The 21,324-nt window shown below is 41.4% G+C and overlaps 1 protein-coding gene across 3 annotated transcripts; it reads left to right on the plus strand.

Moving 5' to 3' along the window:
* The first annotated feature begins 10,798 nt into the window (after positions 1-10,798).
* LOC120104167 lies at positions 10,799-20,202 on the plus strand. Of its 3 annotated transcripts, none has more exons than XR_005506627.1 (4): positions 10,799-12,182; positions 18,937-19,020; positions 19,446-19,732; positions 19,877-20,202. XR_005506627.1 is itself a non-coding variant. In XM_039114760.1 (4 exons), coding segments are annotated over exons 2-4 (345 nt in total). In that variant the 5' UTR covers positions 17,470-17,571; positions 18,937-18,963; the 3' UTR covers positions 19,878-20,202. The 3 variants fall into 3 exon arrangements, 2 of the variants coding, with proteins under 2 accessions (XP_038970688.1, XP_038970687.1); XM_039114760.1 differs by lacking the exon at positions 10,799-12,182 and adding an exon at positions 17,470-17,571; XM_039114759.1 differs by lacking the exon at positions 10,799-12,182 and having other exon boundaries at positions 18,670-19,020.
* Positions 20,203-21,324: the final 1,122 nt, after the last annotated feature.

The following is a 21,324-nucleotide window of genomic DNA, read 5'->3' on the forward strand; positions in this document are numbered from 1 at the left end:
GAGTTAAAACCAACCTCGGTATTCCTTCAATTGGCTGATCGATCTGTAAAAACACCACGTGGGATAATTGAAGATATTCTTGTCAAGGTAGACAAATTCTATTTTTCAGTAGATTTTATCGTCCTTGATATGGAACATGAGCCTAATCCTAAGAAACAAATCCCCGTGATCCTTGGGCGGCCCTTTTTAGCTACAGCCAATGCGAGTATAAATTGTAGAACTGGGGTGATGAATATATCCTTTGGGAATATGAAGGTTAAGTTAAATATATTTCGTGCCTCTGATCAACCCGCAAAGGAAGTTGAGTGCTTCCTAATAGATAAAATGGACGATCTTGTAGAAGAAAACCTTTCCTATATTTTGACAGATGACCCTCTGAAAACATGCTTGGCCCATTTTAACTCTGCTATAGACAAGGCCATAGAAGTAGTCCACTCCTTGCCCGACAATCAATCTTCCACAAATTTTCTTCCTTGGAGAACTCGGCATGAACCCGGTATGATTTGATAAGGATGCGCTGCGTCTGGCTGAAGACGTTAAACTTAGCGCTTGTTGGGAGGCAACCCAATTCTCGTAGGTTATTTTTTTGCATATTTTCTTATCGTATTTTTTTTATTATTATTTTCTTAACAGGATCCCTCATATTACTGATTTAACTATGGTAAAATGCTTCTATCCTCCATCTGCATCATATTTTCGTCCAAACTAAAATATTTAAAAAAATAAAAAAATAATAATAATATAATATGTAAAAAAATAAAAAAATAATAAAAACATTGAGGACAATGTCTGATCTAGGTTGGGGGTATAGGATTCGAATTTTTGAAGAATTTTTTTGCATTTTTGAATAAGTTTTTCGAATTTTTGATTAAAAAAATCTAATTTCTATGCTTTAGTGCTGAAATGATAAACACACAAAGTATATAAAATCTAAAAAGCCCAATGACTAGTAAGGAGTAAGTCAATTTGAGTTATGTTTATTAAAAATTCTTTTAGCGAGTTGTAAGATAATTTTTAATTTGAAATTTCACAACACACATGGCCTGCACTTCTAAGGGTTAGGTTCAACATTATGTTGTTAAGTCTGGTAGCAACCTTGAGTCCTGATGAATCATACCTATCTAATTCACTATTTTATCTCAAAAAAAAGAAAAAAAAATAAATTTAGTCAGGTACATCGAAAAGGGTTACCTATTGTCAAAGGTCAGCAGGCTTGTATGAGGAACCCGAGCATAGATCCGTAGGGGAGTCTTGATGCCCAACACCTTATGCCATCTGGTGGGGGAGTGTTGACTAAATGCTCGCTATACGGAGGAATCATTACAAGAGTAAAAGTGCATAATTATTTATAAATACAAAAAAAAGAGAAAAATAGAAAATAATATTGACCTTGAAAAAGACGATAGTGTGAAAGCCGTCGTTGTAAAAATTCGAGCAAACTGAAATATTACAGATAAAGCCCATGAAGTATTAAAGTAAACATCCACAACTCTCGAAATCCTGCAAGATAGGATGATTTTGAATCAGTGATTAGGTCTTATCTGACCAATTCTTGGAAACTACTAGCTTTAGCAGTATTTTGGGGATCTAAAGCCTTAGCTTGTGTACGGTCCAGATATCACCAAACACCCAAGTATAAATAAATCTTACAACTCCCTAACGGAAACTTAATGATTTCAACTTAAGTTGCATACTGACCTAGGATTTGGGCTGACTTAGTAGTTAAAAATTTGTGTGCTTTTGAAGTTATTGGCACTTATGCATTTGAAATTAGATTTTGTGAAATAGTAAAATAAACTCTTTGGGTAGAGACAACAGTTTGTGGGTATCTGAGCCAGAAACCCTTACGAGACAAAACTCGTCCACTAGGACCACCTAGGGGTTTAAAGCCTTATTGCATTCGGTAAATGCAATCGCGATTCCTGCGAAAGTGAGTTAGTTTTTATTCTGCTTGAGGACTAGCAAAATGTAGGTTTGGGGGTGTGATAAGTGCTAAAAAATGCATGAATTAATATCTTACTTGATGCGGAATTTGCACCCCGTCACCAGCATAGCCCGCACACCAGCCGAGCAGGGAAAGCGACCGCGTCCTCACCGAGGTATTATCCGCTTTGGGGATCGGGGATCGTGACCGCTCCCGGGGCTCCGCGCTCTGACGGCGCCCCGGGTGGAACCACCCATTCCACCCCTCACGGGTTTGCCCTTCAAAAGGCGCCTCGGTGAGAAGAGGTTATTGAGCCCCCCATTTAAGGCCAGACCTTTCCGCTGATTAGCCGATGTGGGACTAAATTCGGGAAACCCCCCGTAACACAGTCCCCCCAGCGGGAAGGTCCTGTGCCCGGGTCGGCTTCTTGCTGGATAGGCGGAGGGCCAGGCCCTCCTTCTAGCGCCATCTGAAGCGGAATTTGCACCCCGTCACCAGCACAGCCCGCACACCGTCGAGCAGGGAAAGCGACCGCGTCCTCACCGAGGTATTGTCCGCTTTGGAGATCGGGGATCGTGACCGCTCCTGAGGGTCCGTGCTCTGACGGCGCCCCGGGTGGAACCACCCATTCCACCTCTCACGAGTTTGCCCTTCAAAAGGCGCCTCGGTGAGAAGAGGTTATTGAGCCCCCCATTTAAGGCACAGACCTTTCCGCTGATTAGCCGATGTGGGACTAAATTCGGGGAACCCCCCGTAACACAGCCCCCCTAACGGGAAGGTCCTGTGCCCGGGTCGGCTCCTTGCTGGATAGGCGGAGGGCCAGGCCCTCCTTCTAGCGCCATCTGATGCAGGATTTGCACCCGGTCACCAGCACAGCTCGCACACCAGCCGAGCAGGGAAAGCGACCGCGTCCTCACCGAGGTATTGTCCGCTTTGGGGATCGGGCATCGTGACCGCTCCCGGGGGTCCGCGCTCTGACGGCGCCCCGGGTGGAACCACCCATTCCACTCCTCACGGGTTTGCCCTTCAAAAGGTGCCTCGGTGAGAAGAGGTTATTGAGCCCCCCATTTAAGGCACAGACCTTTCCGCGGATTAGCCGATGTGGGACTAAATTCGGAGAACCCCCCGTAACATTACTCATAGCACTTATCATTATTTTTACGCATATATTAAATTTAAACATAAGAAAATTCATTCACCTTCATCATTGCATTTTAATTAGAAATAATTCAAGTTTGATTATTTTTATTGATCGAATCTAATGTATGCAGGTCAAGTCAAATTCATTTATTTCTGAACACAAATCGCACGCACCCTGCAAATTAGATCCTCTCAGATTTCGATTCAGTCATTTATCCCAACCCCCCTGCATTCAGAACATACATCTAGAATCAAATATGGACTGAATCCCATGCATCCTCATCCCATCGGAATTAATTCCATCGCCCATGGATTAAGCCCATCTTTATTCACAAGCTCCCAGCTGATTATACAACTCATCCCTTGTCTCTTCTTCGGAACAGAATCCCAGCATCTTCAAAACAGAAACCATCTTCCCAGCCATGTTCTTCCCTTCCGCATCCAAAGCTTCCACATCGTTCCATCCTTATCCTATCTCCCAACGAACTCCAAGCTTGATCCCATTGTGATCTTCTCTTCTCCCGTTCGGATCAAGCAACCAATATTCCCCTGTTTCACATCCCGTTTGTAATCATGCTCTTCTCGATTGCATCCCTTGATTCTCTCCTTCCTAGATTTCCTCCAAATCTAGCAACACCCTCCCAGCCGTTCCAAGCTCCCGAGTTCATCCTTATCCACGGATTCATCCCAGCGTCCGTGAGTTCCTCCCAGCATCCTCCTCTTCCAGCTTGATTCCAGCTCCCCTGTTACGCGTAGCATCCCATCTTCATCACATTCCGAACTCCCAGATTTCTTCCCAACAGATCAATCCTTCATCTCTTACTAAAAATCTCTTCTTCCCAACGTCATCGTCAACTTCTCATCCAAACTAGCTTAAATTCTTATCCCAAACAAGTTTATCTTCTCAGATCACATCTCCCAGCTCTCATCTTGTTCCAAGTTCATCCTTATCTCACGCCCACCTCCCAGATCTCCAACCAATGGCAGCACAACCAACCTCCCAACTCCACACTCCGAGTTCATTTCCTTATCCTCATCTTCCTCTCTCCCCCTGTTCCACGTCCGCAGCTTCATCCTCCCGAGCTTCACGGCACATTCCCCTGCTTCGGATAAGTCCCCTCATTCACAGCAAATCCTTCATCGGCCATGGATAAGTGTAGCTCCTACCAGCCTCCGAGTTTCTCCCCAGCGTTCGGATCAAAGCCCCAGCTTCCGGATCATTTCACAGCCGTTCCCAAACCTCATCAACTTCTCTTCATTCGCATCTCCCCTGTTTCGGAACATGAGCAATATCCCCTCTCAGCCGTAAACACCAACCTCATCAACTTTCTTCCTAGATCTTGCTGCTCATTCCAATTGTGATCCTTATCCACGAACCCAGCATCATCATCCTCTCTCACATCCATTTCCTCCCAAACAATCTCCTTCTGGATTTTCCCAACCGAGTTCATCCTATCTTATGGATCAGCCATTAGCCATCAACCGTACGCGTCTTCCCCGCGTTCACTTCCCCTGCTTCTGCCACAAAGGAATAGAGATCTACTCCCAGATCCCATGAACAAAAACCAAGCCAGCTCTATCCTTTCGCGCGATCAGATCCCAGCATATCTTTTTCCCAACATCCGGATTAGATGTAGCTCCCATCATCTGCAGAAGAGATTAAGCCTTTACAGCCTTATCCCGCTTCTTTTCATCTTAATCCTTCATTCGGAACAGAGGAAAGAGGGGGAGATTGCAGCTACAAAAGGAGGAAGCTTCACCGGGAGAAAGTAAGCTGGGAGAGGCCGACTTCGCAAAGAAACAGAGGAGGGAGAGAAGTTTGGGTCTTTTTGGGAATGCCTTCTCAAAAGAAAAAAATAATGAATTGCTAGAGAAGGAAGGAGAGATCCAGGGAAGAAAAGAAGGAATGGGAGCCCGCTACTGTGCTACTGCTGCTGTCGCCCACGACTCCATGGAAGGCTGATCTTTTCTCCAGGGCCGGATGTAGCCCTAACAAAGGGCCAAGGGTTTTATATTTTAATTTTATATTCTTGGAGTTGTATGAACTTATTGTTTTAATGAATATCTTTTTTTATTTTATATTTAATTTCTATAATTTTAAATATGAAGTTTATACAACTGTTCTTCATGATCATTGAAGTAAAAATAAGATGTTCATGCTTAAGGAAGATGCGTTGTGCTGCCACCTTAGATTAGGGTAGACATTTCATGCTAACTAAAGATGGATTATGCCTAAATTACTTTTGTAAAATTTTATTCGAATGCTTATTAGGCTTGTAGCCAATTTGCATAATGATCCAAGAATGAAATACATAACAAATAACCCTTGTTCCGATGTTAGTAGTGAATTCCTTGCCCTAGGTTCCCTCAAACTGATAACATTTTAATTACATTTTTTATTAAATTCCTTAGTTTAATTTTCTTCACAAACTCTTCCTTTTAAATATTTTTATTTTTAAGAAAAACAACTGTACCCCAATTCCTGTGGATCGATACCCGTAATCACTATCCTACCAGATACGTGCTATTGCATGGTCTTTAAAGTTGACAATCAATTTTTGGCGCCGTTGCCGGAGATTGCTAGCATAGTTGTTTTTCTTTTCATAATTTTTTTTCAATAATAATAATAATAATAATATATATCTAAAATAAAATAAAAATATTTTTTATTTTTGTTACTTACCTTATCTCCTTTCTCTCTTTTACTAATTTTTGATTTTTTTTTTGGTATTATTTGATCAGGAATCGAAGAGAAAATTTGGGACGATTAAAAAGGAAACTGCTGGAAAAGGAATGCTGTAGAGGTTTGCTTTAAAATAAAAATTTTGCTGGAAAAATTTCCTTTGGTAACCTCTAAACCTTTCTTATTTAAATCAATTTCCAACTAGCCTGAAATTTTGTGGTGATTGTTTGATTTTAATTTCAGCAAAAGTGTGAATGCATGCTTGATACACATACAGCAATTAATCTGCACATAGTAAGGGCAATCACCCCAACAAGATAAGAACTGGATTTCATCACCAGATTCTTGTCCAAATTAGGTGAACCAATTCGCACATAGCTATCACTTTAATTAAAATTAATTAGACATTGGCTCCTAGGGACATTCGAGCTCAATAGGACGAAGATCACCGAAAGTTGCACCAATTTCGCTCTGTGGCTCAGTTGATGTCTAGGCAAGCTTTGTCCCAAGGGAGACAGTTCATCTGTTCGAGGTAAGTGGTTTTTAAGTGGGACCTTTGTAATGCATCGTGACCCCCCCACTTACCTGGGAGCTTACCTGGTCAACTCAGTTCATTAGATCGAATTGGAGGCTTAGGTGCCCTCTTCAAACCAGTTAGGAGCTGTCTAATGATTTTGGGGCAAATACAAGGACTTGATATGTTTTTCTTTTAGTGTATGCTTGATTGTACTTGACTGATCAGAAGAGTTTTAGTGCATGCTAGGGTGTCATTCCAGATCTCCTGAATTAGTACCTTTTGATTCTGAAATAGAGTGTTCTATTAGGGCCCTTCGAGCCGAAATCCGCACCTATAGAACCATAGGATCTGCTCCACCTATCGAGATGGCTGAAAAACAACCCAAGCTGTTAAAGGAGTACTTTACTCCTTCCATTTATACCTCTCCATCTTGTATTCAACTACCTGATACCACTGCTGCTGTGCAGTTTGAAATTAAGTCTAGTGTCATCCAAATGCTTCCCTCATTTTATGGACTCAACAATGAAGATTCATACAAACATCTAGATGAGTTCCTTGAGCTGCACTACTGTCAAAATTCAGAATTTCACTGATGATGCTCTGAAACTTAGGTTGTTCCCTTTCTCCCTTAAGGATAGAGCTAAGCAGTGGCTCCATTCATTAGAAGCTAATTCCATTCTTTCATGGGTCCAAATGCAACATGAATTTCTAAAAAAATATTTTCCCATAGGAAGAACAAATCAATTTAGGCGTGCTATCATGAGCTTTTCCCAATCTGACGGAGAAGAATTTCATAAAATCTGAAAAAAATTTAGAGACTTACTCCGAAAATGCCCGCATCATCAAATACCCAAATGGAAACTAGTGCAATGCTTTTATGACGGGTTGTCTGAATGAAACCGTCAGATGGTTGATGCTTCATGTGGGGGAACTTTCATACTTAAAAGTGAGCATGAGGCATGGCAGATGTTTGAAAACCTTAATGAAAATTCTCTCCACCATGCCTCCTCCGCTCGTCAAGCACCCTCGAGTTCTCAAAGAAAAGGGACCATATATGAAGTTAGCCAGCCCATAGGTCTATCCGACAAAGTAGATGCACTGTCCCGCAAATTGGACCAGCTAATGTCTAGAGAATAGCTTCCAAACTTTCTCCAAGCACAAGTTTGTGCTCTTTGTTCTAGCCTGTCTCACCCTATTCATGAATGCCCTTCGGCAGCTCAATTTTCTGAATTTGTGCAAGAACAAGTTAATGTTGCCCAAGCTCAGTCCCGACCGGGTAATGACCCGTATTCTAACACTTATAACCCGGGGTGGCGCAACCATCCAAATTTGTCTTGGAAGCAGCAGACATCCAATACTTCCCAGCCTTATTCCCAAAACTTTCAACCATTCCAAAATATTCATTCCTACCATCCTTCGACTCAATTTCAACACACTCCTCCTCCACCCTATAGAAACACAGCCTTTGAGGAGAAAGTGTTGACCTCCCTTCAAGGTTTGGAAACCATTACACAATTGGTGCACTCTCACACGCAATCCATCGCCAAGCTAGAATCCCAAATGGGGCAACTAGCTAATGCACTGAACAAGCGAGAGGAAGGAAAGCTTCCAAACCAACCACTAAGTAATCCTAGGGGGCAATACATGGCTCAAGAAAATCAACTAAATACAATTCATCATGAACAAGCCAATGCTTTGACTACCCTAAGGAGTGGACGTGTAGTAGACAATAAGATTGGGGAGGATAACAATAAGAAAGGTGAAAAAGAGGATAGAAATATGTCAAATGAAAATCTAAAACCTTCTTTGTCTTCTTCAGGTAGTCCACCATCTGCCACAACTCACATTCCAAAAGTCCCATTTTCTGAAGCTCTTAATTCACCCTCTCCCTTTGGCAAAAAGGGAACTTCACTAGAGGAGATGATGGAGGTTTTCAAACAAGTCAAAATCAACCTTCCACTTCTTGATGCTATTAGACAAGTTCCCTCCTATGCCAAATTTCTCAAAGACCTTTGTACCTAAAAGCGAAAATCTAGGATACATGTGCCTAAAAAAATCTTCGTAACTGAGCAAGTGAGTTCTATTCTCCAACACAACACCCCTTCGAAATTCAAAGATCCTGGTGCTCCCACCATCTCCTGTGTCTTAGAAAATACTTTCATTGATCGAGCACTCTTAGATCTAGAGGCAAGTGTCAACCTTTTACCTTACTCAGTTTATGAGAAACTTGGGTTAGGTGAGTTAAAACTAACCTCGGTATCCCTTCAATTGGCTGATCGATCTGTAAAAACACCACGTGGGATAATTGAAGATATTCTTGTCAAGGTAGACAAATTCTATTTTTCAGTAGATTTTATCGTCCTTGATATGGAACATGAGCCTAATCCTAAGAAACAAATCCCCGTGATCCTTGGGCGGCCCTTTTTAGCTACAGCCAATGCGAGTATAAATTGTAGAACTGGGGTGATGAATATATCCTTTGGGAATATGAAGGTCAAGTTAAATATATTTCGTGCCTCTGATCAACCCGCAAAGGAAGTTGAGTGCTTCCTAATAGATAAAGTGGACGATCTTGTAGAAGAAAACCTTCCCTATATTTTGACAGATGACCCTCTGAAAACATGCTTGGCCCATTTTAACTCTGCTATAGACAAGGCCATAGAAGCAGTCAACTCCTTGCCCGACAATCAATCTTCCACAAATTTTCTTCCTTGGAGAACTCGGCATGAACCCGGTATGATTTGATAAGGATGCGCTGCGTCTGGCTGAAGACGTTAAACTTAGCGCTTGTTGAAAGGCAACCCAATTCTCGTAGGTTATTTTTTTACATATTTTCTTATCGTATTTTTTTTTATTATTTTCTTAACAAGATCCCTCATATTACTGATTTAACTATGGTAAAATGCTTCTATCCTCCATCTACATCATATTTTCGTCCAAACTAAAATATTTAAAAAAATAAAAAAATAATAATAATATAATATTTAAAATAATAAAAAAATAATAAAAATATTGAGGACAATGTCTGATCTAGGTTGGGGGGTATAGGATTCAAATTTTTGAAGAAATTTTTTGCATTTTCGAATAAGTTTTTCGAATTTTTGATTTAAAAAAAATCTAATTTCTATGCTTTAGTGCTGAAATGATAAACACACAAAGTATATAAAATCTAAAAAGCCCAATAACTAGTAAGGAGTAAGTCAATTTGAGTTCTGTTTATTAAAAGTTCTTTTAGCGAGTTGTAAGATAATTTTTACTTTGGAATTTCACAACACACCTGGCCTGCACTTCTAAGGGTTAGGTTCAACATTATGTTGTTAAGTCTGGTAGCAACCTTGAGTCCTGATGAATCATACCTATCTAATTCACTATTTTATCTCAAAAAAAAAAGTGAATTTAGTCAGGTACATCGAAAAGGGTTACCTATTGTCAAAGGTCAGCAGGCTTGTATGAGAAACCCGAGCATAGGTCCGTAGGGGAGTCTTGATGCCCAACACCTTATGCCATCTGGTGTGGAAGTGTTGACTAAATGCTTGCTATACGGAGGAATCATTACAAGAGTAAAAGTGCATAATTATTTATAAATACAAAAAAAGAGAGAAAAATAGAAAATAATATTGACCTTGAAAAAGACGATAGTGTGAAAGCCGTCATTGTAAAAATTCGAGTAAACTGGAATATTACAGATAAAGCCCATGAGGTATTAAAGTAAACATCCACAACTCTCAAAATCCTGCAAGATAGGATGATTTTGAATCAGTGATTAGGTCTTATCTGATCAATTCTTGGAAACTACTAGCTTTAGCAGTATTTTGGAGGATCTAAAGCCTTAGCTTGTGTACGGTCCAGATATCACCAAGCACCCAAGTATAAATAAATCTTATAACTTCCTAACGGAAACTTAATGATTTCAACTTAAGTTGCATACTGACCTAGAATTTGAGCTGACTTAGTAGTTAAAACTTTGTGTGCTTTTGAAGTTATTGGCACTTATGCATTTGAAATTAGATTTTGTGAAATAGTAAAATAAACTCTTTGGGTAGAGACAACAGTTTGTGGGTATCTGAGCCGAAAATCCTCACGAGACAAAACTCGTCCACTAGGGCCACCTAGGGGTTTAAAGCCTTATTGCATACGGTAAATGCAATCGCGATTCCTGCGAAAGTGAGTTAGTTTTTATTCTGCTCGAGGACTAGCAAAATGTAGGTTTGGGGGTGTGATAAGTGCTAAATAATGCATGAATTAATATCTTACTGATAGCACTTATCATTATTTTTACGCATATATTAAATTTAAACATAAGAAAATACATTCCCCTTCATCATTGCATTTTAATTAGAAATAATTCAAGTTTGATTATTTTTATTGATCGAATCTAATGTATGCAGGTCAAGTCAAATTCATTTATTTCTGAACCCAATCGCACGCACCCTGCAAATTAGATCCTCTCAGATTTCGATTCAGTCATTTATCCCAAACCCCTGCATTCATGACATACATCTAGAATCAAATATGGACTGAATCCCATGCATCCTCATCCCATCGGAATTAATTCCATCGCCCATGGATTAAGCCCATCCTTATTCACAAGCTCCCAGCCGATTATACAACTCATCCCTTGTCTCTTCTTCGGAGCAGAATCCCAGCATCTTCAAAACAGAAACCATCTTCCCAGCCACGTTCTTCCCTTCCGCATCCAAAGCTTCCACATCGTTCCATCCTTATCCTATCTCCCAACCAACTCCAAGCTTGATCCCATTGTGATCTTCTCTTCTCCTGTTCGGATCAAGCAACCAATATTCCCCTGTTTCACATCCCGTTTGTAATCATGCTCTTCTCGATTGCATCCCATGATTCTCTCCTTCCTAGATTTCCTCCAAATCTAGCAACACCCTCCCAGCCGTTCCAAGCTCCCGAGTTCATCCTTATCCACGGATTCATCCCAGCGTCCGTGAGTTCCTCCCAGCATCCTCCTCTTCCAGCTTGATTCTAGCTCCCCTGTTACGCGTAGCATCCCGTCTTCATCACATTCCGAACTCCCAGATTTCTTCCCAACAGATCAATCCTTCATCTCTTACTAAAAATCTCTTCTTCCCAACGTCATCGTCAACTTCTCATCCGAACCAGCTTAAATTCTTATCCCAGACAAGTTTATCTTCTCAGATCACATCTCCCAGCTCTCATCTTGTTCCAGGTTCATCCTTATCTCACGCCCACCTCCCAGATCTCCAGCCAACGGCAGCACAACCAACCTCCCAACTCCACACTCCGAGTTCATTTTCTTATCCTCATCTTCCTCTCTCCCCCTGTTCCACGTCCGCAGCTTCATCCTCCCGAGCTTCACGGCACATTCCCCTGCTTTGGATAAGTCCCCTCATTCACAGCAAATCCTTCATCGGCCATGGATAAGTGTAGCTCCTACCAGCCTCCGAGATTCTCCCCAGCGATCGAATCAAAGCCCCAACAGCTTCCGGATCATTTCACAACCGTTCCCAAACCTCATCAACTTCTCTTCATCCGCATCTCCCCTGTTTCGGAACATGAGCAATATCCTCAGCCGTAAACACCAACCTCATCAACTTTCTTCCTAGATCTTGCTGCTCATTCCAGTTGTGATCCTTATCCACGAACCCAGCGTCATCATCCTCTCTCACATCCATTTCCTCCCAAACAATCTCCTTCTGGATTTTCCCAACCGAGTTCATCCTATCTTACGGATCAGCCATTAGCCATCAACCGTACGCGTCTTCCCCGCGTTCACTTCCCCTGCTTCAGCCACAAAGGAACAGAGATCTACTCCCGGATCCCATGAACAAAAACCAAGCTAGCTCCATCCTTTCGCGCGATCAGATCCCAGCGAATCTTCTTCCCAACATCCGGATTAGATGTAGCTCCCATCATCTGCGGAAGAGATTAAGGTTTGCCTTAGTTGTGTTTTCGAATTTTCTCACCATCAAGCTTAGTTTTGATTCTGCTTACTCAAGCTTAGGTAGCTCCTTGGCCTCTGTAATATTTAAGATTGCATTTTCTTTTTTCTTAAAATCCTTGTCATTCAGCTTATTCCTCTTTAGTTACAACTCGGAATAAGTTTTCAATACTTATCTTTCATGTGTCCATAGAGGTTACAATGGTTGCAGTAATTTTTTTAAGTCGTATTGGCCTGCTTCTTGCTCTATTCACTCTTCTGGCTTGATTTTTTGTCATTTTTCCAAAATTTATCATCCTTCTTGCCTTTCTCTAGGCCGCTTCCTCTCCTTAATCTTCATGGCTTGCATGTTGGCTTCATTAATATCTTCAACTTTGAAGAGCTTCAGCTCTTTCGGACACTCTCATGGAGACCTCTAATATACTTTATGAAGATTGCATAATCATCAATAGAGATTTTAAATGAGATAGCTTGCTAGTAAAACTCAGTGATATAAGCCTAGACAGAATGATCATATTTCTACCATAAGTACTACAATTTGATCCATCAATCCTCCTTATGGTCATTGGTTAGAACTGATTCTTAATCAGGCTTTTGAATACGCTCTATGTCAAATTAGAAACATCGTTGTTTCTCCTGTATAAATTCCACCAAGTAAGGGCATGATTGGAAAGCTTGAGGCAAGTAAAAGCGATTTTTGGATATTGAAGTATACATAGATAGTAAATTAGGTCTATAACTGATCTAGCCAATTATCCAATTTCTCTACATTGATAGCCCGATTGTATACAAGAATTTTGATTCGAGCATCAACTTTAAGAGATTGAAGAGAGGGATTTCGAGTACCCATATGTTGCTCATTATCCTTATTGCACTACCAGAAAACACGTGTATAGTGACGGAAAACTAGTGACGACACGTTATCAGTCACTATTTGTGATGGATTAATGACAAACAGAAATTTGGTCACCGTGGTATGAACTTAGTGACAGATTAGTGATAGACCGGTTACAGAATACGCGGGTAGAATGGGTGCCAAAATTTAGTGACCACCGTAGTGACGGGGTATCTGTCACAAAACTGATAACCAAAATTGCAACCAAATAGTGACAAAGTCAACCATTATAAAAATCGTAACCCAAGTGTTTATAAATTTTTAAAAGATTATTTTTGGCAGTGATAGATGATTTACAGAAATTTCCGTCACCAAATTTAATTTTTAATTCTAGAAATATTAAAAATATTATTTTTGAGTAATTATAAATTTAAAAAAAGTAAAAAGAGGGAATCCAAAATCAAACCCACAGCCCCGCCCAAAACCTTTCAATAGCCCAAATCTCAGCCGAAAACCCATTGCCTTCAGCAAAAAAAAAAGAGAAAGAAAACCCATCGCCTCTTGCCCGTGCCCTAATATTCCTCGCTCCCATCTGAAGGAAAGATCGCCGCTTCCTCCTGTGATCCTCTTCTCATCTCTCGATCCCTGTAAGTTTTTCTTTTTTATCTTTTAAACCTCTGTTTGATCACCGCTTCACCTATTTTTGCTTCGTCCAGTGCAAAAAGTTTCTTTCTTTTAATGCCCTAGATCTGGACGCTTTGGTCCCATCAGGCGACAAGGTAATCCAACGAGGGAGAGACAGAGGGAGAGAGGGAGAGAGAGGGGGGAGAGAGAGAGAGAGGGAAGAGGGAGGAAGGGAGGGAGGGAGAGAGAGGGGGGGAGAGAGGGAGAGAGAGGTGAAGGAGAGGGAGGGAGGGAGAGAGGTTCCTTGCCTATTTTCTATCTGACCATGACCAAAAGGAAGCAAATGCCCCATATAAAATGGGAACAGGAGCTGTTTACGAGTCTTCTCCCTTGATGGAAGGGAGGTGGAGAGTTTCCTGGCCTACAGAGAGGCAATTTGGGAAGTTGGGGACAGTAGTTTTGTTTTGGGTGGGGAAAAAGAGAGAGGAGGGATTTGGTTGGCTGAGAGAGAAAAGGAGGGAGGGGGTTGAATGGCTGCTATGCTGTGATGTTGCAGTTGCTGCTTGGGTACTCGCTCGAAAGGGAAATGGTGGGATGGGACTTTTATTAATTAGATGGTGTGAAATTCTCATAATGCCCCTACTTTCTCTCATAGAGAGGTCCCTTTCTAGACAAATTCTTTTCTTTACCTTGACCATGAAGTGCCATGGGTTAACCTTTTCCTATTGTGCTCTTGCTTGACGTGGTAAACAGTATTGCCGCATTATCTTAGTTATCTAATCAGTTTCATGGGCCCTCCTTTTAGAGTGATTACTTTTCTGTGCTTCCATTATATGTTATATATAAAACTGAAGAGGCTTATTGTCTATCTTTGTTAGGTTCATACACATATTTGCTAAAATAGTGTACTCTATTTTCATATCATTTTATATCATCTTTGCTGAAGAGGCTTATTGTCTATCTTTGTTAGGTTTACTTTCTTTTTGATTGTCATTTGATTTTTAGAGGAACTATGTCATTTGATCGTAATTGGATGTACCACCGACTTTGAAAAAATGGTTACATAAGAGCTGAGTTCTGTGATGGAGTTAAAGGGTTCCTTGAGTTTGCATTTACTTAGTTAGAGTATTGTAGTGGTGATAAGATTAGATGCCCTTGGATGGTGGATTTTCATCTCCAAACACAGAAGACAACTTCACAATAGGAGTCGCTGGTGCTTGTGCTAAAGGTACTGTTAATCGAGAGACGAACTCAGTGAGTTAGGCAATCTTCTTCTCTAGTTGTATAGGATATTTCTTTATCTTATTATCCATTACGTTAGAACTAGCAACCATACTCATATTTATTCTTTGATTTACTTGAAGCATGGATAACCCTAGCCCTTTAGGGTTTAGGGGTTTAGGGTTTTGGGTTTAGGGGTTTTGGGTTTAGGATTTTGGGTTTAGGGGTTTAGGGTTTAGGGGTTTTGGTTTAGGGGTTTGGGGTTTAGGGTGTAGGGTGTAGGGTTTAGGGTGTAGGATTTAGGATCTAGGGTTTAGGGTGTAGGGTTTAGGGTTTAGGGTTTAGGGTTTTTGGGTTTAGGGTTTTGAGGTTTAGGCTTTAGGGGTTTAGGCTTTAGGGTTTAGGATTTTAGGATTTAGGGTTTAGTGTTTTAGGGTTCAGGGGTTCAGGGTTGAAGGGATCGAGGTTCAGGGGTTCGAGGTTCGGGGGTTCGGGGTTCGAGGGTTCGAGGTTTTGAGTTTCACGGTTTGATTTCGAGGTTTTGGGTTTTGGGTTTAGGGTTTAGGGGTTTTAGGGTTTGGGTTTTAGGGTTTAGAATTTAGGGTTAGAGTTTAGGGTTTAGGTTTTAGGGTTTAGGGTTTAGGGTTTATGGTTTAGGAGTTAGGGTTTAGGTTTTAGTGTTTGGTTTAGGATTTTGGGTTGAGGGTTTTGGGTTGAGGGAATAGGGTTTTAGAGGTTTAGGGTTTAGGGGTTTAGGGCTTAGGGGTTAGGGGGTTAGGGGTTAGGAGGTTAGGGGTTAGGGTTTAGGGGTTAGGGTTCTGGGGTTTTAGGATTCTGGGGTTTTAGGATTCGGGGTTTAGGGTTTAGGGTTTAGGGTTTCAGGTTTAGGGTTTAGGTTTTGGGATTTGGGATTTAAGGTTTTAGGTTTTGGGGTTTGGGGTTTAAGATTTTAGGGTTTAGGTTTTAGGGTTTAGGGTTAGGGGTTCAGGGTTCAGGGTTCAGGGTTCAGGGTTCAGAGTTTTGGGTTTAGGGTTTAGGGTTTAGGGTTTAGGGTTTTGGGTTTGGGGTTTTGGGTTTAGGGTTTAGGGTTTAGGGTTTGGGGTTTAGGGTTTGGGGTTTGGGGTTTGGGGTTTGGGGTTTGGGATTTAGGGTTTGGGGTTTAGGGTTTAGGGTTTTGGGTTTAGGGTTTTAGGGTTTTGGGTTTAGGGTTTTAGGGTTTGGATTTAGGGTTTTTGGGTTTAAGATTTTAGGGTTTAGGTTTTAGGGTTTAACGTTTTGGGGTTTACGGTTTTAGGGTTTAGGTTTTAGGGTTTAGGTTTTAGGGTTTAGATTTTAGGGTTTAGGTTTTAGGTTTTAGGGTTTAGGTTTTAGGGTTTAGGTTTTAGTTTTAGGGTTTTAGGTTTTAGGGTTTAGGGTTTAGGGTTTAAGGGTTTAGGGTTTAGGGTTTAGGGTTTAGGTTTTAGGTTTTAGGTTTTAGGTTTTAGGTTTTAGGTTTTAGGGTCACTACAAGAAAATACACTTTCAGCGACTACTTTCGGTGACTGAATGAATCGTGGTCGCTGTAAATAAGGCTATTTGCGACCAACATCCTTGTTAGTTACTAAATGATTGTCCTACACCGACTAAATGCATATTTGGTCGCGGCAAATCAAAACCAAGTTGGCGGGATGGAGGTAAAACGTTTGGCGACTAAAGTTTGGTCGCTGAACATAAGGCTATCTGCGACCAACATCCTTGTTAGTTATGGAATAATTATCCTACACTGACTAAATGCATATTTGGTCGCGGAAAATCAAAACCAAGTTGGCGGGGTGAAGGTAAAATGTTTTAGCAACTACAGTTTGGTCGCGGAAAATAAGGCTATCTGTGACCAACATCCTTGTTAGTTACTGAATAATTATCCTACACCGACTAAATGTATATTTGGTCACGGAAAAGCTTTTACGAATGGTGCCTTTTTTCGATGAAAAAATTGGGCAGAAAGTTTGAGTTTTTTATTGACCAAACTTTTGGTAGTGGAAGGTTCCCGTAAAACCGAAAGATGTTGTGCTAGCCCCTGTAAGATGCTAATTTTTAAGTTCAAAAAAAAACAACTGCTTATTTTCAAACGGTGTCGTTTGACATCTTAATTCACTTAGGCATGCATATCCTCGTCTGTTCGGCTAAATCTCAATCCCACAACTTTTCTTCATACTTCAATTCTTTTATTATTATTATAATATAATTTTAAAAGCTCGAGCTCGGTGCTTGACTCCTTGTCAAATAAATATATGGATCGACAGGATACGCGGCATGAGGATGTGGAACGAAAATCCGCTTAAAAATATATAAAATTTTTGGACATCCTACGGGCAGGATCAAAAATTCCTTTAGAAATAAATTTGCACGCATCCTTGTTAGTTACTGAATGATTGTCCTACACCAACTAAATACATATTTGATCACGGAAAATCAAAACCAAGTTGGCGTGAGTCCAGTATTTCGTGTGGACTAGAGGTAAAATTTTTGATGATTAAATTTTGGTCCTTAAAAAAAAAAAATTCTATCTTCGGCGACTAAAAAAAATTTAGTCGCGAAAAGTATGCATGTAGGGGGAAACCACAAACCCTAATTCCCTATTCCTCTATAGCTCTTTGCCTTCACCCGCACGTCGCTTCGCCATTTCGCCCGTTCGCTCAACTCTTCGGCGTCAGCGTCCAAGGTATGTCCTGGAATTTGATTTAGCAGAGGCTTGGAGGGAGAGATTTAGCAGAGGCTTGGAGGGAGAGGGAGAGGGAGAGGGAGAGGGAGAGGTGGCGGGGCTCGTCGGGGTTGTTGGGAAATTTAGAGGCGAGCCGGGAGAAGAAGAAACCCATTTATTTAGCAGAGACCGGGAGGGAGAGGGAGAGGGAGAGGGAGAGGTGGCCGGGGGTCGTCGGGGGTTGTCGGGAAATTTGGAGGCCAACCGGGAGAACGCAAAAACCCAAGAATTTAGCAGAGGCTGGGAGGGAGAGGGAGGGGGAGAGGGAGAGGGAGAGGTGGCCGGGGGTCGTCGGGGTCGTCGGGGGCTTCTCCTCCTTCACTGGGGTCGCCGGGGGTCGTCGGGGGTCATCGAGGGTCGCCGGGGGTCGTCGGGGGTCGTCGGGGGCTTCTCCTCCTTCGCCGGGGTCGTGGGGGTCGTCGGGGGTCGCCGGGGGTCGTCGGGGGCTTCTCCTCCTTCGTCGGGGGGTTTTCTTGGGCCGGCAGGGAGAGAGAGCGGCGAGGGATTTGGGGACGGTATAGTTTTGTTTTGGGTGGAGAGAAACAGAGGGGAGAAAGATAGGGGGATTAATTCACCTTTTTGGTTTTGGTCTTGGTTTTCCTTCCCTCACGTTACTCCTGATCCAGCTGGGCCATCGGGAAGAAAGATAGGGGGATTGGAGAGACTATGTTCTGTGAAAATCACCTTTTCAATAGCTCCATTCGGTAAGAAGGCTGAGATTCCTGGATCACTTCTCATGATTTTTTTCTCCACTATATTAGATTTTCTTCTTTGTGTTTGGTATGGCCTTTGCAGCAATGCATAGTGCTTTTCTTGACCAAGAAATTAAATTTTCTAAAGAGAGACTAATTCTTGATGGGTTTGTTGAAAATCCTCTCTTTTTGCACCGTAGATGGTTGAGTTAGTTGCACAATTTTGATTTCGTTTTCTTTGTAAAGTTAACTTGTTTTTTCTAGTAAATAATAGTTCCTCCTTTGGTAAGAATGCTGAGACTTGTAGATATTTCTCCTGCATTTTTTTTTTTGGTTTCATAAGATAGATCTCCTGTCTACCTAATATGCTTACTAAGAACTGTAAATCAAAAGTGACTGACGTAATTGAAGTACCTGACTTCTTCCATTTCTTTGCCCCTTTATTTTTCTGTTCTGACATTCATCTAAGCGTGCCACATGAAACCATATGTCTAAGCATCTCCTTATGAAACTTTGAGTTAGTTCAATGTATCACTATTCCATCAATTCTAATGCTTCTTGCTTTAGATGTTTCTTTGCCCTGTTTTCCCCCCTTCTTTCCATGAGAAGCACCTAATGGAGCATGTTATTGCAGGTCCCTTTGGACCAGGGCTATTTGAGGATGAGAGTGGATCCTCAGTTGACGGTTACATCAAATTGGACTATCAATGTTTCAGATGTGAGAGATTTTTTTTTTTTAACAATCTAATTTACTGATGTTAGTGAAAATAGTGCATAATGTCTCAGCTAACTGCTGCTAGATAGTCCATGTAGATCCATCTCTTGTTCCTCAACAAAGCATGGTTATTCAAATTGGCGCCAACGAGTAGGATCTCTTAGTAAGAAGGATATTGTGTCCTTTTTTACTGAAATTTGTGTTTGATCTAACATTATATCTATTAGTTCCCTATGACTTCCCGTCACTATTTTAATAATTTTCCCCAAAAAGCTCATTTTCAATAGTTTTAATAATGCAAATTACTCGCTAACATGTTCCAATCTCAGGAAAAGAAATTTTACAAATAACCTTCATGTCCTTCATGTTTTTCTAATATACAATCTGGAAGATTTTGGGTGCACCATTTCAGTTCTTTATGGATGCAGGGAGCAACTATAGCTGATCTTTGTGTCAGCATTACACCAGTTGAGGATTACCAGCTTCCTCCTGAAGCTTACCAGTGTGAGATGGAGCGTGAGGTGATGCAGAGGCAATTGGAGCAGGAGAGGAGAGAGCGTGAGGAGGAAGGAAAAGAGCGAGAGGAAGAACAGAAGCAAATTGCACATCTTACAAGTTTGGTGACAGAGTTCTTAAAGAAAAAGACTCAAATGCACAAGTCATCTATCCATCATGATGGGGCCATATATTCAACTGGTGGTACAAATACTCATTAGTATGTATTCTCATTTATATTACGTAGGTTATTTAGAGATTTTGACCAAATTAAGCGAAATGGTATTGTGAACTTATACTTGAATTTTAGTTTATTATTTTTCACATATGGTTATTGATTGTGTATTCCTTTTTGCTTTCTCAGATACATGGTGGAGTTATGAGCATGTGAAATCTAGTTTTTGGTACATGGATAGCTTTTGTTCAGATGATCATGGTGGAGTTGTCTACAAGCAGAATCCAGTTTTTGATATAAGAATATTTTTGTCTACATGATGGTTGTTTGGATGAATAGCAAGATCAGATATTTTGGAATTTTTAATTTACATTTTGATGTATTTGGTGATAATTATCACCTTAACATATGGTATGGATGAAACATTGTGATGTATGGTATTAATAGGTATACTTGACTTTAGACTTATAGATGATGATATTTATAATGAATGATTATGGATTCTCCAACATTGTGTATATTTCTATTTGGATGAGCAAATATATTGTGCAGTATGGATATTTTCCGACGCTTATAATGAATGTATGGAGATTTCCCGACGCTTTTTTTCCGACGCTAGGGAGAAGCGTCGGGAAATCCCCCCTCCCCGCCGAACTTTGCCGACGCTTTTGAAAAGCGTCGGTACAGCTTGGGAATCAACGACGCTTAAAAGCGTCGTTAATGGTTGGTCCTACGACGACGCTTATAAGCGTCGTCGGAGGCCAAATTCCCTCAAATATCAGCCTCCCATCAAGATGCCCTAGCTGTTATCCCTCTCCTCTCCTCTCCCCCTCTCCTCTCCTCTCCTCCTCCATACGGCGCCGACAATCCACCGCCTCCCCCCCTCTCTCACCTCCATCCCGAACCCCAATCTGGAGGAAAGATGACTTCAGGTGAAGAGGAGGAAAAGGAGGAGGGAAGATGGTGAGGGGAAGACGAAGATGAATCTCCAGCACCAGGTTCGGCATCACCTCTCCCTTCTTTTCTAGCTTATAACCCTCTCGATCCTCTCCTCTCCTTCCTACAGCGCCGACAATCCACCGCGTTCAGATGACTCCAGGCAAGTGAGGAGGAGGAAAGATGACTCCAGGTTAGGGTTCTCTCTCGATCTACTCCCTCTTCCTCCGCCTTACCTCTCGCCTTCTTACTCTCCGGGGGGCCTGTTGTTTTTCTTGGATGGAAATATTCTGAGAGGAAAGCGAGGAAAAATAAATTAATTTAGAGATGGAACTTCGAGTGATATTAATGGCGATTCTGTTCATCTCATCGGTAGCTACTGGAATTGGAGCTGGAATAGGGGAGGATTACGTCCGGCCCAAGCCCCGGAAAGCCCTAACTTTTCCATGGAAGCGGAAGCAGTCCTCGGAGCCCCAGCAAGTGAGTTTTCGATCACCTTATGCGGATAATTTAGAAAAAAAATTGCTTTGTTTGAGGTTTGGATCGTGATCTGATCCTATTTAGGAACGTCGCTCGCCGGATCTGTTGCTCTCATTGTTTCTAGTTTGTGGAATAGGTCGCTGATTGATGGTTTTAGTGTAGTTTGTTGGCTATTTTTAGAATGTTTCGATGGAAAATACCTAATTGGTTCTGGTGCTATT

The sequence above is a fragment of the Phoenix dactylifera genome, chromosome 17 (genome assembly GCF_009389715.1).
Source record: "Phoenix dactylifera cultivar Barhee BC4 chromosome 17, palm_55x_up_171113_PBpolish2nd_filt_p, whole genome shotgun sequence".
Taxonomy (NCBI): Eukaryota; Viridiplantae; Streptophyta; class Magnoliopsida; order Arecales; family Arecaceae; genus Phoenix; species Phoenix dactylifera.

What these genes read in the sequence shown, in the direction of transcription:
- LOC120104167 (XM_039114759.1), top strand. Translation starts at nt 18,925, where the DNA reads ATGTTATTGCAGGTCCCTTTGGACCAGGGCTATTTGAGGATGAGAGTG. An exon ending in GGACTATCAATGTTTCAGAT is followed by an intron (nt 19,021 to 19,445) that starts GTGAGAGATTTT and finishes TTATGGATGCAG; the next exon opens with GGAGCAACTATAGCTGATCT.